Source organism: Olea europaea, unplaced genomic scaffold (genome assembly GCF_002742605.1).
Source record: "Olea europaea var. sylvestris unplaced genomic scaffold, O_europaea_v1 scaffold83, whole genome shotgun sequence".
NCBI classification, from domain to species: Eukaryota; Viridiplantae; Streptophyta; class Magnoliopsida; order Lamiales; family Oleaceae; genus Olea; species Olea europaea.
The window spans coordinates 907501-929790 of record NW_019266740.1 but is presented as its reverse complement, the minus strand read 5'-3'; the positions used below and the strand labels follow the sequence as shown (position 1 = coordinate 929790).

General features: G+C 36.1%; 3 protein-coding genes and 1 non-coding gene across 4 annotated transcripts in view; 3 read left to right on the top strand and 1 right to left on the bottom strand.

The window, feature by feature from the left end:
- Positions 1–1065: 1065 nt before the first annotated feature.
- Positions 1066–2437, top strand: LOC111391759 (probable membrane-associated kinase regulator 4). The gene has a single exon (XM_023017006.1). The coding sequence runs from the start codon at positions 1251–1253 to the stop codon at positions 2259–2261; it is 1011 nt and encodes a 336-aa protein (XP_022872774.1). The 5' UTR covers positions 1066–1250; the 3' UTR covers positions 2262–2437.
- An 849-nt stretch (positions 2438–3286) lies between these two features.
- LOC111391738 (ankyrin repeat-containing protein At5g02620-like) lies at positions 3287–6271 on the bottom strand. The gene is made up of 4 exons (XM_023016988.1): positions 6070–6271; positions 5345–5821; positions 4497–4906; positions 3287–4378 (listed from the first exon to the last, which is right to left on the bottom strand). Exons 2-4 carry the CDS (start codon positions 5658–5660, stop codon positions 3497–3499), a joined length of 1608 nt encoding a protein of 535 aa, XP_022872756.1. The 5' UTR covers positions 5661–5821; positions 6070–6271; the 3' UTR covers positions 3287–3496.
- A 4570-nt stretch (positions 6272–10841) lies between these two features.
- Positions 10842–10915, top strand: TRNAR-UCG. Its single transcript has one exon. It is a non-coding gene; the product is annotated as a tRNA-Arg (tRNA).
- Positions 10916–18054: 7139 nt separating this feature from the next.
- LOC111391766 (UDP-glucuronic acid decarboxylase 1-like) overlaps positions 18055–22290 on the top strand; it is a 9158-nt gene continuing 4922 nt past the window's right edge. The window contains exons 1-3 of the mRNA XM_023017008.1: positions 18055–18889; positions 19594–19741; positions 19831–19910. Of these exons, the coding sequence (XP_022872776.1) occupies positions 18245–18889; positions 19594–19741; positions 19831–19910 (873 nt within the window). The 5' untranslated portion in view covers positions 18055–18244. The remainder of the gene's footprint in view (positions 18890–19593; positions 19742–19830; positions 19911–22290) is intronic.

The following is a 22290-nucleotide window of genomic DNA, read 5'->3' as shown; positions in this document are numbered from 1 at the left end:
TCCTTCTTCTACTCTATTGAAGATAATATTCTCCATGAAGCTCTCCTAGCAATTTAATCTGCAAGGAACGTTAACATTACACAGACACACATCTTAAAAAGAAATATAAAAAATATTTATAATACATATTCTGTATTAGGTATATCTCAGATTTATAATTCATATCCTACTCAACAAATTAATCAAAATACAAAGTTTGAAACTGAAAATGAAAATTAAAGCATTCTAAAATTCTGCCTCCCACCACCATATATTATTCCCTATTCCACAAAACACAAGTTTAAGACTAATAAAAATGAAAATTATCGTAAAAGTGTCAAATGTGATTAAAATAAAATCACATTCTAGAAATCTGCCTCCCACCATCATTTATTTGAAGTAGCTATAATTGATGAACATTTGATATTCTATAAATTATAGCAGGACCTGAAGGTTGAGGCAGTTAAAGTTTCAACGATTCCAACAGGCAGCAGCTTTGTGGACAAGGGCAAAGGCTAGACGAGCTATCAAGTCTCGAGTCAAGAGTCGAGCAAAATATGAAAAGCAGACAAAAAAATTACAAGATGTCAGCAAGATCTTACGTTCATTAGGGAGAAAGCGGTATAGAAAATGAGAAAATATACTTACCTTAGTATTGGAGTGTGGACAAAATGATGACCGGAAACTGGAAAACGCCGATCGCCATTGGCTATTTGAGAGAAAATGAAGTGAGATAGATTGGGGCTTGAAGATTGAAGACGAGATGGAGAAAGTGAGAAACTTTAGGGCAACAAATTGGGGCTTGGCCTTTCTTTCCTTTTATTATGTCGATTTTCTTTTTTTTCTTTTTTCTTTTTAAATGTGGTCGGGTTGGGTCGGGTTTTACTTGTTAACCCGCAAACCGACCCGACCCGACCCGATTACTCAACCCATATCCCGAAAACCGTCCAAAAATAGCAAAAAACCGACCCAAACCGATCGGATCGGTCGATTTTCGTGGGTTGATTGGTTTTGCCCACCACTACTTATCAGTGAGCAAAGTTGTAATTTGAAAGCCTAAAAATTATTTTCTATTTTTCTTCTTAGTAAGAGAAATTTTTACTGATTTTTTTCCATGCTTTTCTGAATTGGAACCATCTCTCTTTTAAAGGATTCTCTGCCCGAGCATTTTCCTCCTCTACACATCTCCCCATAACCAATCAGCTTCAAAACACACACTAACACACGCAAATCCACCCACACTAAGATTCACAATCTGTTCTTACACAAAAATGGCCACAAATCTTGAGTGCCCAGATGAAGATTACATAGACATGGAATTATGTTCATCATCCCTAAACTTTGCAAATTCTTCACCAAAAAGCAGGGATTTTGAGTTTCAAATGTCTTCCGTTTGTAGTGAAAAAGACACTACAACTTCTCCAGCTGATGAACTGTTTTACAAAGGCAAACTTCTCCCTCTCCACCTCCCTCCACGACTGCAAATGGTGCAAAGTCTCCTTTCCACCACCTCCAGCGGCGGCGGCGCCACCAATAAAGAGGGTTCCTTCCCATTCGTTAGTTCTTGTTCTACAGCACCTTGTACCAACACAAACACCCCATTGGACTCATGCAACATTTCTCCTTCAGAATCATGTAGGGTGAGTTGTGAACTGAACCCGGATGAATATTTCTTTGAATGGTCCACTGAATTAAGCAGTTTCATAAAAAATAATCATAATCGTCATCCGAAAAAAAGTTGGACCTCCAAAAGGCTCAAGTTTTTCAAGCATTCTATATTGGGTACAAAGCTCAAGGCTTCAAGGGCTTATTTGAAATCTTTATTCAGTAAATCTGCTTGTTCAGAAGCTGAAACCTTGCCCAAAACTGAGAATTTTTCAAATAAGTACTTTAAAGTAGCCCAGAAAAATCCAACAATAGGTTCTATAATCGAGAACATTGAGAAAGAAAGGATTGAGGATAATGTTCATAGAAGATCATTTTCAAGTGCAATCAAACGACATTCTCCAACAAAGTGTTTGTCTTCATCCTCCTCGAATTCATCCTCTGCTTCTTCGTCTTTTTCGTATAATTTGAACAATGTTCATGAGTTGCATTTACTCAAGAGGAGCAGTAGTGCACCTGAGAATGAGGGTTCTATTGAGGCAGCCATTGCTCACTGCAAGAAATCTCGACAGCTTCCGGATTCAATAAATGCATCAAGGGATTCTGCATTTTGCAAATTTTCAGATTCCAAGATTGCAGATGATGAGGATCGAGAAAAATCACTTGTTCTATGTTAGCATTATTTTACTGTCGTTTGGGTATAATTGAAAAGTAAACTCGCAATGTAAGCTGGTTTTACGGTGATGAGTTAGGCTCGTGTACTTTTCTCATGTTATCCGAGCTTGTGTAGTCGAAGAAAACCTTGCATTGTAACTCGATTTAACGATAATGAGATAGATAATGTTCCTTTTCATTTTTTTCATCATTTGAATTTCATTAATTCTGATGTATGAAAAACGGATAGATTTCAAGAAAGTCCATTTCTTGCTGAAATCTTGTATTGTACGGCCCGAATTAGGCTAAGGATTTTGCTTTGTTTCTGTATAGACAAGTCCAGTTTGTTTAATTATTGCCTATTCAAGAAAAAGAACTACTGTGCTAGTTTTTCATTCATCAAATTATTATAGTTTGAAACTGTCTCTGCTGTTGGCTTATTTTTAGTGGCAAATCCACTGGTGAAGTCCAGTGAAGCCTATGCTAGAGAATCTCTCCAAAAGATAGGGCTCTATTTGTTACTGTTACTGCAAGTCTGCAACAAGTGTATCTTTTCCTTGAAAATATTTCTTTTCACTAATCTATTCGATTTATTACCACGTTTATTTATTTGAACAAAAGGTCTAAGACATCAAGATTCTTACCAATACGTACTCTTCCCACTCTAATCATATTGATCTAAAACCATCTCACTTTTACGAAATGTACCGTTCTGGGTTACATGTGATAGTCTCGACTACTTAAGTTGTGAGTGTGACAATACTCTGGTTGTGGTCTTTTATTGTCAATGAAATACTTGCTTTAGGACTAACCAAAAATAATACCTGGGAAAGTAAAAGAGAAGAAAAGTAACACTTTTCAGAGAAGAAAAAAGGTCAGAAAATTGGCTTTAACTCACTTTTATATGGCTGCCTTTTGAGCAGAAGTTACTTTAAACTTTCTACTTGAATGGATAATGCAATTTCTGGATGTTGTGTGCATATCAGCAGTTATTTCAAGAAATATTGCGAAACCAGTATTTGAACTAATATGCTAGAACACTTCGAAATGCTAAAATCATAATATCGTCTATAGGAATCTGATGAGTTATTTTGAAATCTGAAATACTTGCAAGTTTATCTACAATACTTGGCCAAAAAACCGGCCCTCTCCTATAAGCAGAAAAGATGAGAATCATATATACTAAGCAGACAATCTAGTCTGTGTCTCCTCAGAAGAGAATTGGACTCTATTTTCTCGAGAGCCCGGAATAACTAAATCATAGAGCGTAAAGTTTCTTATACTCGTCATCAGGAATCTCAGAATCTGTCATCACTGACACGGACCACGATTGTGATCGACTATTTCTTGCAGACCTTCGGAGGCTCCTCAAGTTGGAAGCCTCAATCCTGTGCATGATCACCCAGTAACACAATGTTCCTAGTGTGGTAGCCATTATCAAAGTTCCTATAATGGTCACTCCAATGGCCAACCATCTCTCATTTTTCCCCACAATGATGAAGCACAGTGCAAGAAACGCTGCGGATATGAACGCGCAAGCCAGCCACATTAGCTTGTTAATGACAGCCATCATTTGCTTCTTCGCTTTCCTCTCTACAACTACCACAGAAGTCTGCACTACAACAACCGCTAATGATATAAAGAGTGCAAGAGAGTCAAATATGAAGAAGATCGTGAATTCGATGTCTGGAGCAATATTTGCTTCTCCTTGAGAAAATCCTGGGGGAACTTTTTTAGGGTCATCAGCATACTGGCCCGGAAGTGTAAAAATGGCGGCAAATGCAACTGTAGCAATAAGAACTGCAACAACTGTAGTGGAGGTAATTGCATTGTTAAGCCCTTCTGCATGCATTTTGTTAAGCCTTTTGGCTATACCTCGCATCCGTCTTCGAGTTTGTCGTGTGTGCTCGAGCTGGTCATGAACTTCGTGTTTTATGTCACTTACTGTTTGTTTTAGTTCTCTTGCTGCAATTGGTGCTGGTTGTGTTTTTATGTATTTTGCACTCTGAACTCCATATTCTTGAAGAATTGTTGCAATATCTGAATGTCCGGTTTTCTCAGCAGTGTCAATGGCCGTCTCACCAGACTTGTTGACGGCTTCTTTATTAGTCCCGTTGTGTTTTACTAGAGTCCGGACAATCTGTAACGATTAAAACAAGAATCAATTGAGAGAGAGTTATTTTCTCCTTGAATTATTTTCCTTTTGCTCGAAAGCTAGATTCTTTCAATAAAATACTTCTAATGAAGAAATTATATACCTGTGCTCGACCCTTTCTCGCCGCTATATGCAATGCAGTATTGCCCTTTCCATCAACCATTGTAACTAAAGCAGGATCTGATGCAACAAGTGCTTCAATTACTTCAGTACTGTGCCCTTTAGCAGCCATATGAAGAGCAGTCTGTCCCTTCTTATCATTCCATGTAGCAATGCGTTGTTCTTTGCTTAAAATGGCCTTCACCACCTCAAAATGGCCATTTCTTGCCGAAGAATGCAAAGCTGTTTTCCCATTATTCCGCGCTATGGTAGCGAGACTGCTGTTATTCTCCAAGAGGAAATCAACCACCTCAATGTGGCCTTGTGCTGCTGCAGTGTGCAATGCTGTCGTATTTGATTGATCCACTGTCGCCAACAGTTGTGGGATGGCCTCCATTAGGATCTTCAATACTCCTGCGGCCGACATCTGTTTTGTTAGAATTCTTGACCAATCTCCAAGTTCATCATGTAGAAGTTAACCAAATAGAATGAAACTCTGAACAAATATTTAAACATTTTCTCTCTGAAGTACTCCATTATCAAACATGACCTGAGTACTTTCAAGAATCACCAGCTCTTTGAATTATTTGTTTTGGAATCATAATAAAGGGTTTTAACAAAGAAAACAGCCTCAAACTGGTGTGGAATAAACCTAATCCACTCGTTCACTGCTTCAAGTTTTCACTAAAATTGAAAAAAAGAGGTTTTTCAATTAAGATCTCTCAGAGTCTCTGTATCTTCTTCTCTCTATATTGAAACGGCTTCCCCTAATAATTTATCATTGGATAAATGAACAGTATAATTAGACTCAAACGAGGGGGCGGGACGGAATAGAATGTTGTAGAAACTAACCCAGTTCTCGCTGTTTGGCAGCGATATGAAACGCATCGAAACCATTTTTAGCTTTGATTCCAGCAGATCCAAGATCATAGAACTTTATCATCTCCTCCACGAGATCAATCCGACCACTTTCTGCGGCAACATAAAGCGCGGTTTCGCCTGATTGATTCTGCTTAGACAACAATTCCTTCAACTCTTCATCCCCACAATTAGTAATAATCTCCACAACCGCTTGTAAATTCCCTGCTCTTACTGCTGAATGTAATGCAGTATCATCTCTTTTCCCTGTTAACTGCTTCTTCATCTGCTTCTTTGCTGGAACTTCCATCTGATGTACTCTTTTCAAATGAATCCCAGATCGAATTTCACTTATGAGAAAATAATTAAATGTTTAATTGTACAAAATTCTTCCATTGCAATAAAATGGATTCATTTGGGACCTTCAGTAAGTTGTAAGTCAACATTTAGCAATCATGATTTTCGCCAAGCCTGAAAATTTTCAACCCACAAAGCAAAAAGTCAAACTCTCCAATCCATTGCGTAGAGGAATTACTTAATCCTGTGAATATCATTATAATTGTTGACATAAAAAATCGCCGAAAACGGCGATATTGATTAGAATCTACAAATTCTACTTCTGCCAGAATGTTCCTGGAGACAACTGGCGTTTCTTGACATCAACAGTTCCCTCAGGAAGAAAACAGAAGGCAGCACAAAATTAACAGATGAATATTTACCTGGGCTTCAATGAACAGAGATACTTATTAGGATTCATGGACTAAATTGAGAGATAAAAAGCTGTTTTTGCTTCTAAATTTTCTTGGGGACAGAGAATAATGAACAATCAGTCATAAAGGACACGACAAAGAGAGGCGATGGCATGGGGTCGAAAATGGAGAGGCCATAAAAATTAAGAAGGTGGTTTATAATAACTTATTTTTGGATATTCAAGCTTAAAAATAAGCAAAATCACTCTGTCAGATATACTATTTAGGATATTAACAATGATAAGTTAATCAATCAAGTGGAACGTGACTGGTCTTGTAAGTTACTACGTAATTGGTCGTTGCTAATCATGTCTTTTACTTCCTTCCTCCTTTTTTTTTTTTTTTTACATGAATATTTTTTATTTGAACTAAAACGAACCATTTGTTAGCTTTGATATTGTGTTCAACCACGTTTTTTAAAAGTTTGTTAAAAGGGTAATTGACACAAAATGTCTTTACCTTTCATGTTTATTGTGGAAAATGATACCTTTCATTTTTTGGTATTTTTGTCTCTATTTCCACTTTTCTTGGCGTTGAACGTCATTTTCACCAATTTCGAACAATTTTACTCTCCATTCAAATAAAAAAAAAATAAAAGAAAGGAAACAACAAATAATTAATTGCAACCATAGCTCCCAATTTTTAAAAAATTACAAATCAGTCACAAATATATACAAACTTTCAACATAGGTGCCAACAACCATGGGATCCAATTTTCGACACCAAGGCCACCGGATTTTAACACCACCACCATCTCTTCATCAACCTTAACATCCCCACGCAGGTTTCAACCCCAAATCCCAATAAAATCGAGCCAAACTTTGCCCAAAAATCTCCTTTCACGCACGGTATTATTACGAATTCAACCAAATTCATGGATGCTCATGTTCCGTACAATCCACAGGTTGCTCAAGCTCACAAAGGCGCATCCATACATGTTTCAATTATTGCAAACAACCCAAAAAATCGAGATCTACAGCCAATTTCTGAGTCAGCGAACTCGCGGCTGATCTCCTTTTAATTGGCATCCCTCTATGACTCCAAATGCAATTGAAGGTTAAACGATGCTGGATATGGATTTTATTACTTCAATTCATCAGCCAAATGCAACATTTTGGATTTAACCTCACGGAATGTGCGACTGCGCGAAGAGGATAATTCTCCACCAATTCGTGAATTTAATGTGCCCCAACATATGAATCAACCTGGGGAAACTCAAATTCAAGCTCTAAAACACTGGGTAATCGTTCAATTTTAGAAGTTATAGTGTTTGCCAAATTTTGGAGTCAAATGGTATTCTTCACACACTTGAAGAAGAAGGAACAAAAACTACATGCCATTTGTAATTTTTTAAAAATTGGGAGATGTGATTGCAATTAGTTATTTCTTTTTTCCTTTCTTTTCTTTTTGTTTTATTTGAATGGAGGGAGAAATTTTCCAAAATTGGTGAAAATGACATTTAGCGTCAAGAAATGTGGAAACAGGGGTAAAAATATCAAATAATGAAAAATATAAATATTTTTCACAATAATTATGAAAAATAGGGACGTTTTGTGCCAATTACTCTTTGTTAAAAATGTGATCTTTAATGTGCTGTTTACGTGCAGGTCAAATTCAATTTTGGATCGGTCAAGACAAGTGGAAATTGTTGAAAATAAGTGAAGGAAAGGTGGGATAATTACTGTTATCTGATGTGACTGGATCAGTGAAAAGAATGCAAAAAGGTTTGTTGACTTGAAAAGCTAAGCAACTGTAAGTCAAGCCCACCTTCTTTATGAGAGCCCTCGTGGGGTTTATGCATTACGAATTATTAATAGGAGAAATTGTAGTGAACATCCCCAATTTATATGTATTGTTGAAGATTGGTCTTGACTTTTATTTCTTAATATTCAAATTTTCGAGCTTTTAACTTTATAGCATGCACTTGTTAAGAGATAAAACGTACATTGATTAAATACTGAATTATAGATCAATATATAAGGAATTGAGCTAATTTTCTTAACAATATTGACATTTTATGATGAACATTAAATTTTATTATGATATCTAAAATTATTAAACTATAACGAGCAATTCAATTCAATTAATACTCAAATAAACATATGAGTTTTAAGATCGATCTGTTCAAAGAATCCCTCTCTTGCAAGACATGTTTAGATAAAAATTTCATATACGTTAGCACCAACATATAGACCAATATATAAATACTTTAAACTTTTGGTGTTGTAATCCCCTTTTAAGGGGGGTTACAGAGTCTCTCTCTAAGCCATTCAATGTACAAGCTACACTTTTAGAGGAAGCATTGTTGCATCTTCTAATCTAGGAAGTTTTTCCCTTTCCATCATTGACGATATTAAAAATGTAGGTGACACTCCGCAACTCCTTTTCCCTTTTGTTTTGGAATTTTTAGCTTACATTTCTATTTAATTAAGAATAAGGTTGTGATCATCTATTCAACTAAAATTAATTTTTTTTCAACAGTACTATGAAAGGAAACTATTCAACGAGGTCAAAGATAGTACACACTCAAAAAAGTTGAAAACTTGAAATTATGAAATTTGCTATTTGTACACTGAATTTTGACACTTTAGTTGACACTTGTATTGTTGTCAATTGTCAACTTGATGAAAAAACTGTTTGAAATTTAAACTGTCCAATTAGGTACTGATATGTAGTAAAGTGTAAACTAAAATGTACATAATAATGTATATATAGCAATGTTCTAAAATAAAATACGAAAAAAATAAAAATTAGAGTGCATTTACACACAAACTTAGGGCTTGTTTGAGCCACATTATTTTCAAAAAAATAAATTTTTCAACAGTGATTTGATATCATTTTAACCACACATTCTTCAATAAAATAATATTACACACAAATCAAATTTTTTATTTTATTTTTTAACCACTCATTTTTCATTAATTTGACAAGAATAATGTATTTTTTTCTAAAATGTGGCTCAAACAAGGATTTAATAATAAATATGGAGCTGTATTGCAATTTTTCCTTACATTGTGTGACCTGTTTTTGAATTTTGACACTAACTTTGGCGTGTAGTGGGATGAGTCACGACAAAGACAGATAATGGTTTACTTTTAGGGCTGATTCCAAAAATTGCCCTCGACAAAGGAATGTGACTGATTCCTAATCCCACCAGCCAATTCTTTTCCATTCATTAAATTTCAATTATATAGCTCAAAAGGTCGGTTATTAGCCGATATCCGTTTGACAAAATTTATAAATTAGGATAAATATATATGTACAAACGCATTGTTACAAAATGGATTACTCTCTCTGTTGACACATAAAAATTCAGCCCAAATTGAACGGCTCAAAGAATGAAACCCAATTGGAGGATCCCCAAATTAGATAGCCCAAAAAATGAAGCTCAATCAAACAATTCAAGATAAAGGCCCAAATAGGGAGGCCCAAGAACGCTTTAACACCATCGCCTTAGTTTGTAAGTCGCCCAGAATCTGAGCGAATGGACTGTCATGCAGTCGCCCAGAGTTATTACTCTATTCTCGCCCAAACCTTCGAGTCGCCCAAAATCTTAGCAAACATAAAGTATTGTGGTTATCAAGAAGTGTAGTTATCAAAGCAATTATTAAAGCAGCTCTATCACGTTCCACGATTCAAGGAACTTAATTGAAGACGGTTGAATGAAAAAGAGTAATGGCAGCAGTTTGAAAAGGTAGTTCCATAACAAGTTGGCCATTACGAGGAAAATTGGCAGTTATAAAACGATCCAACAGTTTTTAGGCGGTTGATCACAAAGAAATCATCCAAGGAGTATAAAAGGAAGGAAGGACATAGAGTAAAGGGACCGAATCAAAAACATTCGAACAGAGAACATGTAATTTTAAATTTCTTAACTTAGATTTAAACACTTCTTTCAGTAACTCGTGTGCTTGCGCCCCTTGGAGACATTCTGTTTTTAATTCCCAATTGTAAAGTCATCGCCAATAAAGAACACCTCTTTTTGGGATTTTATCTCAAGAGGTTTGTCCTTTACACAATCGTTTGATCCCTTTTTAATTGTTAGCGACGAACCCGCGCGAAACACCCTCTCATAAAAGAAGCGAATCTTACATGAATTTAAAAAATATTGGCTTGTGGTTCCTACCCCCACTGTGAGTGTAAGTAAAATTTTTTGTACAAATTTGTGTGTACAACTAGCATGGTCCTATAAATTAATTGCTATACATTTTTAATGAGTTTATAAGTAATATTCATCTCTCATTTATATTTATTTATAAATTAAAATATTTAAATTTTACCCTGACGAAGAATTAATTTTCTGTTTCCAATTTTAAACATATACAACCCGTATTTGGTTTGGTTAGAAATAATATTTTAGTAAGTTTCGATAAAAATTGATGTAATGTGTGATTGAAAATTTAATAAAAATATGAATGCCATAAATTGTTTTATTAAAAATGAGTTTTAAAAAAAATTGAAATCAAATAGGAACATAATGTATTGATACAGACACAAAACATAAGGACTGGACCTAACTATAAATGATTTATAAAGAAAAATTGACTTCTTGATAGCTAAATTAATAATTTTCCATGATATAAAATTCAATTTCATATAGTTATATAAATCGGAAGCCCAAAACTACGTTTTTGAAGGTTGGGGATCAACATTTACTCTTCCTAAAACATGTGGTATTGAAATTATGAATTACTCCAGTGATTATAATCAAATTTAATATATTTGCCCCTCGTAACATGTACGACCGCATAGCGCAGTGGATTAGCGCGTCTGACTTCGGATCAGAAGGTCGTGGGTTCGACTCCCACTGTGGTCGATTCCATTTTTTTTATTTTTTTTTCCAGAGATATAGTCTACACCATTTATATCAATTTTGAAACCCCTATTATTATATTATTTTACTAATTCACAAAATTCATTTTACTATTTACACACGTCAGAAATAATTAATGATATTTTAATCATATTTCATTATTGATTATCAGAATTTATTCATCTGGTTAAAAATCACGTGCTAGTATTATTCTATTTTGAACTTTATCCTTTTGAATCTATTACTTCTCAATTTATTATTTAAAAAAGTAACTTTCAAAAAAAATAATAATAAATAAATAAATAAATAAATAAATATATATATATATATATTTCTAAAAATTTCTATTTTCATCTAAAGTACATTCTAATATTATCCGTAATAAATTCTTTCATTTTAAAACTAAACATCCACACTATTTTATGTATTTTTCTCATCACGATTCCTTCAATCCTTTCATATAACTATCCATGCCATTTTTTTTATATATCTATACATCCGCACCATTTTTATATATCTACCTTATCACAACTTTTTTATAATTCTTTCATATTTACAATCATTGTCATCAATATGCATTGTCAATTTTTTTACTTGTTTTGATAATCCTAGCAAATTAACCCCCATTGTTTTGAATCCAAATTCTTGTTTGATAATTCTAGCAAAAAATAACCATTAATGTCATCAATTCGATAAAATCAAGAAAAGAAAAAATAATCCCAATAGAAAACTCAGATAATAAAAAATAAAATTTATTACTGAATTTAATAGGCAAATTATTAAATAACCTAAATAAAAAATCAAGAATTATTCACATACTCAATCGAGTTAATTGTCCCAATAACCACTGAACTTATGTTTGTAGTTTTTTATTGTCATGAATCATTTACACACTCGATTGAGTTAATTGTCTCAGTAACGACTGAACTTATGTCTGTATTTTTATTGCTAACTGATGTTTAAATTGTATAGTTTTGACCATTAAAGTTATCCAAATATTGGATGTTAGTCACTGGCATAACACCGAACAACAAGTCGACGTCATTTTTTATAAGTTAAGTGACCAAAATTCAACCACCTCAAAATTTAGTGAGCAATCGAAAACGTTTTGAACAGTTTAATGAGCAATGAAAAAAGTTTTCTTACATAACAATTTGGTAACAATGTGACGTGGCGCCACATGCATTGGTTAGCCACATCACCAATTTCGTTAAAGGTTTAAAATAGCCAATAAATTAAGTCTAAAGTTTGAATAAGTTTAGTAATTGAAATTCGACATTTTAAATTTCATTGAGCAATTAAAGATGCATACATAATTAAGTGATTATTAGGACAATTAACTCTACTAAATTCATCAAACCCACAATGATAGGTAATCCTTGCTTTTTCAAATTCTTCTTCATATATTTCTATGTCTGTCTGTATTACATCACCAGTTCAAATGACGCTAAGTGATAAACTTAATAAAATGTAGAATTAAGCGAATTATTTAATTTTATCTCTTATTTAATATCGAATTATTGCCGCATAATGTTAAATAACATCACTCTTTATAAGAAGGTAAAAGAATTTAATGAAATAAATATTTATAGATGAATACGCAAATCTTCTTTTTCATCCTCATTATCACAAGGACGAAGTTTGGGAGAATTCTTAGCCAAATTTTTGCTTATGACGGTAATGAGGTTATATCTCAGTCAGCCCATGAGTGTGCACAGTGTGTACAAGAAAACAATAAAGGCAGCAATCTAGAGGAACGAACACAGATTGTTACGGGTAATCACCCAACTCGTTTATTACTCTACAATATTACAAGAAACAAAGGGAACACACACAAGTCTATGTCTCATGAGCTCGAACCGTTATATTTATAAGCTAAAATTCGTGTGCAGTTAAAACCCTTAACAATTAAAGGGATAAACCCACCCACTATGGCCAAAACTGTCAGAAATTGCCTTCCATGACATTTCCCAACTATTGCCCATACTTTCCACTAGTATGGACCACAAAAACTGCCCAAAACACACGTCAAACATGTGCTCGACCTGAACACACGAATTTGTGGACTAGAGCACACTGAACAACAAGCTGGATCCGTCCATGCCTTGCTAAATTCTTATAACCCTCAATACTTTGACACTGGTCAAATCTAAGCAAAATGCCCACAAGCTGAAAACCCTCATTTGCCTTACTCCCGAGATCTAAAGTGTGCATCATCAACACACTTGTCTGCAATATTCTGGCATGAGGGCAAGGCGTTGGAAGAGAATCAAGATACTTCTTGATCTTATCCTCAAACTGCCACAGATCAACATCCTTTTCATAGGTTACATCAATCCCGCTAGTGCCTTTCCACTGGTCCAGATAATCAGTCCTTCTATTTTTCTTGCTTGTCCCCACTGTTCGATGACCCAAAATCTTTGCCACCTCCTTATCATACTATTTCCTGATCATAGGAGAAGTCATCTTGGCCTGCAAATGATCTTTTCCAATAAAATTTCCATTAAAGAACTTCAAATAGCTCAAGTGGAAGGTAGGATAAACCTTCAAACAATCAGGTATGCTACCTTTCCAAAATGTTTGATAACTTCAAATGGACCATCATACTTTTGAACCAGTCCACGATGCACCGTCTTGCTGCCGATCTTTTTCCAAATCTGGGGAGTTAATTTCAGCATGACTTTGTCTCCAACCCGAAGCTCCATATCCCTCCTATTTTGATCAGCATATTTCTTTATCCGTCAAGCAGCCTTTGCGAGGCTGTCCTTAGTTTGCTCAATCATTTCCTGCTTATCTTGAACAAACCAAAAAGTAGCTGGACTCACACTATGTCATCCTTGTGTTACGATCTCCAAAGGCGTCTTAGGCAAGTGCCACATAGTCAACTCAGCCGGACACACACCCATTGCAGAGGATTGATGTAGATTGTAGCAAAACTAAGTTGTATCAAGTAAGGCAACTTAATTTTTCTGACTTGTCGACACATAATGCTTGAGATACTCTTCCAGCAATGCATTTATCCTTTCTGCCTGACCATCAGCCTGTGGATGATTTGCTGTTGAGAACTTCAATTAAGAGCCTGTGGACGATTTGCTGTTGAGAACTTCAATTAAGAACACATCATGTTGAACATCATGGTCCAGAACTTGCAAGTAAATCAGGAATCCTGATCACTCACAATATCGTCGGGTATTCCAAAGTACTTCACAACGTTTTTAAAGAATAATTCAAAAGTAACATTTGTTGTACATTCGTGCGGAGCAAGAATGAAAATCGAATATTTTGAAAATCTATCCACCACCACCATAATGGATTTAAATCGATCAACTATTGGGAAACTTGAGATAAAATCCATAGAAATCGACTGCCAAGGTCGTTCTAGAACTGGCAAAAACTGGAACAAACTTGTCTCTTTCTTCATTTTTGTTTTATCTTGTTGGCACACCGAGCAAGATTTCACTTATGCCTTGACCTCTTTACCTATCTTTGGCCAGTAATATGATTTCGAGAGCAGATCTAACATCATTTTGATGCCTGGATGGCCTGCCCATTCTGGATAATGAGTTTCCTTCAACAGTTCTTACCTCAATCCCCCACATGAAGGCACATATAGTCCATTACCTTTGGTATAGATCAAACCATCTTCAATTCAATACAGTTTCACCAACACGTCTTTGATTTCCTAGGACAACTTGGCATAAGCAGCACCCTTTTCAGCCCACTATTTGATTCTATTAAGAAAATCATATTCGACCATCATCAAAACCAAGACATAAGCTTCAACGAATTTCAAACTAAATGCATCAGCAACTTGATTCTGCTTGCCTGGTTTATGAACCCACACAAAATCAAACTCAGCCAAGAATTCCTATCATCTAGCTTATTTTGCCGATAACGTCTTTTGCAACCTAAAGTATGTATTGGTTACATGATTTGTTAGAACAATGAATTTTGTTTCTAACAAATACAAGCGCTAGGTTTCAAGACAATGAACAACTGCAATCATCTCATTCTTATGAGTTGAATAACGTTGTTCTGCCTATTTCAGTTTCTGACTTTTTAAGCGATTAGATGGTCATCCTATACCAATACACCCCTAATAGCACGATTAGATGCATTGGTGTATATCGTAAATGGCTTCTCAAAGCCAAGCAACTGCAGCACTCCTGAGTAGAGACAGCCTATTTCAACATCTCACAAGCTTGTTGGCACTCATCGGTCCATCTCTATTTTCGATCCTTTTTCAGCAAGTCTGTCGAGATGTTCACTTTCTTAGAATAGCTAGTTAACCCAAGAAATGAAGAATGTAGTTCAGAAACTTAAATGGGCTAGGCCACTCCAAAATGGCCTTTACCTTGTTTTCATCCATTATGATCTTTCCTTGACCAACCTAATGTTCCAAGAACATTACCTCCGAACTATATACCACAATATCATCCAAAAATACCACCACAAAATTATCTAAAAACTCGTATAGCACATTCGATATGGGGCCTGCACAGGAGCTTTTGCACCTGGTTCAAGTTCAATTTTTGATCTACAGCACGACGAGGTGGGAGACTTCTTGGACGTTCTGGGGGCATCACATCAGCAAATTCTTCCCAAGAACTTGCAACCTAATCTGGCACCTCCACAACCTGATCCTCTTTAATTCCCACCAAGGTTGCAGCGAAAGTCATCTTTTTTTTCCTCAATTCGGCTTTAAGTTGTTTTGCAAATTGCATATCATCCTAAGCTTGCCTTCCTTTATTCCTATCAAGAGACCTTGATGGCACAAATCAAGGATTCCCCTCATCTGCAATGTACAACTCATTCAGATTTTGTACCATGGACGCCTTTGCTTTGACAAAGAATTCGATACCAAGAATCAGTAAAATCATCCAAGGGAACGGTCATCATATTGCACTTCCCCTTCCACTCCCCTACACGAAGGGTGATTTTAACAAATCCCTTCACCAACTGTGTTGCAGAATTCACAGCTTTAATTTTCGTAGCCACCTGAGTCATGCTTAAACCCAGTTTCTCAACAATCTTTGAGCTTACAAAGTTACTGGTAGTACCCTTGTTCATCATTGCCAACACTTCTTTGCCATCAACAGTAATCTGAACGTACATCAAGCCACACTTTAGTGTAGTAATGGCATTCATGAGTTGCAACGGAATAACTCTAGATGGGGCCTTATCTGAGTTATCATCATTACCTTCTAGCCTTAAGGTATGCAGCTTTTCTCTCTTTAGATAGTCCTTTGCACGATGGGGACCGTTGCAAATGAAGCAACTGCTGAATCCTTTTAACTTAAGTTGGGAGTAATCACCATCCTGCAATTTAGAAGCTTCGAACTTTTTCTTCTTCATCTTTCCCATTTTTCGATGTGCCAGCCTTCTTGTCATTGCCTTTTCTCTGAACAGATGAATGAACTGCTACTCATCTTATAGTCAACAAGACAGCCCACTACAGTCACTGCTGAAGGAAGGTCCTTCACTCCTTGCCTTTGCAATTCCACTTGCACCCAACTTTGTAATCCTGATATAAAATTGAAAAGCTTATCCTCCTCGGACGTATTTTGGATATCCAACATTAGGCTACTAAATTCCTTCACGTATCCTAGGACACTATCCGACTGCCTCAACTTTTTAAGAGACTCTCTTGCAACCCAAGCTATGTTGCAAGGTAGGAACTGATCCTTCTATTCCTTCTACAACATTTTCCATGTAACAACTGGCAAACGACTTATAGCTTTGTCATCCTTCACTCGAGTCCACCACCACAACTTTGCATCGCTCGAAAGATACATAGAAGTGATGTTTACCTGCTCATCCTCTGGAATACAAGCATTTTTGAAGTACTGCTCCATATCCTACATAAAATTCTCCAACTCTTTAGCATTATGGGTGGCATTGAATAGCTTTGGTTCAGGAACATTAATTTTAGAAACACCCACTGCATCCCGCACAGTAGTACTATTAAGGGCCAATTTCAATAAGAAAATTTCTCTTTCAAGGGCATTGAATCGAGCTTTCAAGTTATCAGCAAGATCCAACAGATCTTTCATGAATGAAGATAATTTTTCGTCCACTCCCTAGCATACATTTCAAATTGTGCCCTCAATTCTGTATGTACATCATTATGTCCATGGATTTGTGTAGCCAAATTGACTGCATTGTCAATCATAGGAGCACTAACGAAATCCTCCAATGCAGCAACTCAATCTTTCAGATTCTGACTTGCAACCATGCTTGCAAATGAAGCCCAGTGTCTGCACCAACTGGGCTGTGATACCAATTATCACAAGGATGAAGTTAGGGAGAATACTTAGCCAAATTTTTGCCTGTGATGGCACTGAGGTTCTCACTTAGTCAACCCACGAGTTTGCACAATTTACACAAGAAAACAATAAAGGCAGTAATGTAGAGAAACGAACACAAATTTTTACGGGTAATCATCCGAGTTATTTATTACTCCACAATAATACAAGAAACAAAGGAAACACCGAAGGAACACTACAAGTATGTGTCTCATCAGCTCGAACAACCATATTTATAAGCCAAAATTTGTGTGCAGTTAACATACTTAATTGCCAAAGGGATAAACCTACCCACTTTGGCCAAAACTAGCAGAAACTACATTTCATGTCCTTTCCCAACAACTGCCCATACTTTCTATTAGTATGGACCATGAAAACTACTTAAAACACATGTCAAACATGTGCTTGACCTGGACACCCGAATTTGTGGAATCAAACACACTGAATAGTAAGCTGGATCCGTCCATGCCTTGCCGAATTCTGCTAACCTGCAATACTTTGACACCAACCAAACTGAAGCAAAGTGCCCACAAGCTGAAAATCCACATTTGCCTTGCTCCAGATATCCAAAGTGTGCATCATCAATACACTTGTCCACAATATTCTAACATGAGAGCAAGGTGTGTCCATGTCATCGCGCATGTAAGCCTTTAAGGGGCTGACACTCGTCCACTTGCATTTCTGTTAATATCGTGCAAACAAAAGTATATTATACGGATAGGCCTAAATGGGAAACTCCACTTCCATTCCGAGCCTTATAATGGATTCAATTTGGGCCTTGAACAAATTTTGACCACATCCAGCCCATTTCGTGCAAATCTTCAAACCGAAGCACTCTTCCAAATCTGCATCATACGGTACAACTACTTCACCAAATGCCACAGAGTACCTTTCTGGCTTTCTTTTTCTGTCTTCTACCCCAAAATTCAGTTAAAATCTGACCTCAATAACTAGAATTAAACCAATTTTCTCGCTAGCAACAACGAAATTATTGTTGTTGTAGTAGAAGCTTTTACATAATCCAGCCATGAAGCAGTTGCATAAGCAGGCCAGTACAAGAAGAGATGAAGAAATCCCCATGTCTCAAACCCCACCTTACTCTCCCAAATCCTTGAAACATTCCAGATCCCTTCGCAGATCTCTCAATTATCTGCTCAAAGAACAGCGCCTTCTTTTCATTCTTGTGGGCATTCTTATTGGGTCCACTTTCTTTGTCATCCAACCTTCCCTTTCCTACCTCTCCTCAGCTTCTTCCGGACCCAGTATTCCCAGATCCCATATTTTTTCGGGGAATCGTGAATCGGTTAGCCTTTATGATCGCAAGGGGGTGGTGGGATATGATCAGAGTTTTAAGGGTAAGTATCCTAATGGGGTGGGGAGAGTGCCGGTGGGGATACGGAACAAGAGGAAGAGGATTGTAGTAACTGGTGGGGCTGGGTTTGTGGGCAGTCACTTGGTGGATAAGCTGATCGCTCGAGGTGATGACGTGATTGTGATCGATAATTTTTTCACCGGGAGGAAGGAGAATATAGTGCATTTGTTTGGGAACCCGAGATTTGAGCTGATTAGGCACGATGTCGTCGAGCCGATTCTGTTGGAGGTGGATCAGATCTACCACTTGGCTTGTCCTGCATCTCCAGTTCATTACAAGTATAATCCTGTCAAGACTATCATATCCTCGTTACAGTTTGTTATTACTTATTAGAGTGACATTGGATTTATGTGTGTCTATATATATATATATTTGGAGCCCGTTTGAGCCACATTATTTGTAGAATGAGAATGAAAAATAGAGCCATTATGGCCTCCACACAAGATATAGAAATTAAAAAATGGTGACTTGACGTGATGAATAACGGTCATATTTTTCATTTTAATGAAGTAAAAATGGGGCTCAAACAGGGCCTTGATCTGCATGTGCATGTGCGCATTAGTAGCATAATGGTTTGCCTGTTTGAACATGACAGGAGATGCTCAACAGTGAGTTGTTGGTTTAATTTTTATTTATGTCAATGTCAATTACAAACATGCTCGTGTGATGTGTACATATACATATGGTATTATGGTTGTATGTCTCCGAGAACGAACTTGCAGATGTACACATACCAAATAGTGCATTTAAGTGTTTAAATTAATATAATTTTTATGCAATTACATCTGATATATAGGCTTGCACAAGTGCAATTGCCAATGACGGTTGCTGTTTTTGAGTGTGTGAATGCAAAAATGATAAGCTGCTCTTATGATTATTCACACAGTTCTAATATTCTTTTTGTGTAACTGGGAAGAAATTTAGACAAAGATACAGACTTATGTTGCTCCTGCATTTGTTTTTCTTGGATATTTTGTTTATTGAGATCCTTGACACATAATTACAAGACAAACGTGATGGGGACCCTTAATATGTTGGGCCTCGCAAAGAGAATTGGAGCAAGATTCCTTCTTACCAGTACAAGTGAGGTTTATGGTGACCCACTTGAGCATCCACAGAAGGAAACATATTGGGGACATGTGAATCCAATAGGTGAGTGATATCTTTCTGTCACGAAATATGTTGTTTCAGTTATGCTAGTCTGGCGTGAAGTTTATGATTGAGTTCTTTCCAATAATAAGGTGTACGGAGTTGCTATGATGAAGGAAAACGAACTGCTGAAACCTTAACTATGGATTATCATCGTGGAGATGGTGTTGAGGTAATACATGTACATTGCAGTTGTTGTTGTTGAACTCTGAGCTTGGAATTTGGATGATTTGGCTGTCAAAATAGAGTATAATGTGAATAATCTTGTTGACTTCACCTGCTTTAACAATAGATAGCTTAGGAACAAGCATTATTTCGTTTAAGTTCATCATTCATTTTGTAAATTACATTAGTGTTGCTGATTATTTTTACGGATAATTTTTGTATTTAATTAGTAGTTTTTAGAACTTGGTAATTACCTGTGATACCATATAAGGTGTCTGAAATGTTTCTTTACCTTTATGCATCATTTCCTTTGAGGCAAAACTAAACTCTACTACATGCTTTACACATGACCTATCATGATAATATCTCCAAGCCATGTCTCTGACTATGTTGGATTGATATGCCACGAAATTAGCATCTAATGTAGGTAAAAAAATTTCTGCACTTCTGATTAAATTCAAACACTTTATTGCATCCAGGTTGGCAAATGTTTCCCGGTACATTTGATAAAGTCCAATTATATTTTTCAGCATTGTACATAATTTGTGTCATCGACACAATAAGTGTCTGCCTACCTTGATGTCATATCAAATAGCTGGCCAATGAATTATTAAATTTTGGTGGTGACTTTTAATTTGATACATGTTGCCACCTAATAAATTTCATGCATCTTTGAGAAGTAATTGATTCCTGATTGAAACAGCTTGCATCAACATCTACACAAACTCCAGAAAACACATGAAACCTATCTGCTTCAACTATGAATCTAGATAAGGATTCAGTATGAACTGGCCATGATGTGGCCACAAGTATACTTTATTGTGCTAGGGCATGAAAGAGAATGATTTACAGTCATGGAGATGTGATGATTTCACATGAAGAAGACATCTGATTTTTAAATGCAATTGGTTAGCAAGTACATTTATTGCTTATTTTAAGTGCAGCAATATAATTAATGAGCTCAAGGTTCTTAGATTGGAAAAATTTTATGTTGCCTTCGACCTAGGTGAGGTAGGAAGGATGCCTAATGGGCTTATGATACATGCATTTGATTTTGACAATCAAAAAGGTATACTTGCAAAGTTTTTCTTTCACTAAAATGAAAGGAAATAGTGAAAGGAAATTTCATGTCCTTGCTTTTTCAAAGTCTCATTATATTATGTTGAGTTGCAGAGGAGCTACTATATTTTCAGTGTTCCCTTTGTATAAATGACAGTAGGACCGACAAATTCCATAAATCAAGCTACCTTTCAAAATAGTAACATTTTTTTTAATATTTTATGGGAAAATTGCGGCATCGGTCTATAACCTGTCACTTTTTTTTTGCAGGCTTTACTCTAACCTTTAGTTTTTGTCTAACCTTTGAAAAATTAGCAGTAGAGGTCCAAATGGATGGAGACCATTAGTTGCGAATAAAATTGATTTGGTTCAAATCTAAAAGGGGCAAAATGGTAACTTTATAATTTTAACATAAATAAAATAATTTTAAAAATTAAAAGGAGAAAAAAATTTAAAACAAATTATTGTTCACCCCATCCCACTCCCTCCGGCCCGGCCCTACCCCATCTCACCCCCTAAATAAATTAAAAAAAGAACTCAATTCCCTGTTCATCTCCCTCCTCACCCCACCCCATTTGGACATCTGCTACTAATTTCTCAAAGGTTATGGACCTCCATTGGCTTGGCACAAATTCAATGTTAGTGTGAAGTCTGCAAAAAAGTGAAAAGTTAGGACTGCTGCTGCAATTTCCCCTTATTTTATTCATATCATCATCAAAAATGTATATAATGTGTTATATCTCATCACTTTGGCTTTTTCTTGGCCTAGTTCAGATCATATGCATATGGATATTGTCTTATTGTGGACTGAAGTTATGTTATTTTCTCGCTGGATTATGTGTTTCATTCTGTCTCTGCATCAGAGTTTGGAGACAAACACATTAATAGAATTATGTGGACAATATACTTTACACCCTCAATTTACTGCTCAGTTATTGAAGAGGAAAACATCAACTGTGTGGAAAATACAATTTATCCCCCTCAAGCTATTGCTATTTGCTAATTTACATCAAATAGCCTCTCTTTTCTGATTTCTGTCAAAGTTCTGCCTTTAAGCTCTGAATGTTGTTAATGGAAATGATGGAACTATTCTCTACCTATGAGAAGTTCAAACCCAACTCCAAGGCACTTTTCTGATTTCTGTCAAAGTTCTGCCTTTAAGCTCTGAATGTTGTTAATGGAAATGATGGAACTATTCTCTACCTATGAGAAGTTCAAACCCAACTCCAAGGCATTTTTAATTCTTTTCTCAGCCGTGAATATAGTCTGCAGAAACAAAGGCCCATCTGAATTTTCGATTTACAACTACTCCCCCCCCCCCCCCCCCA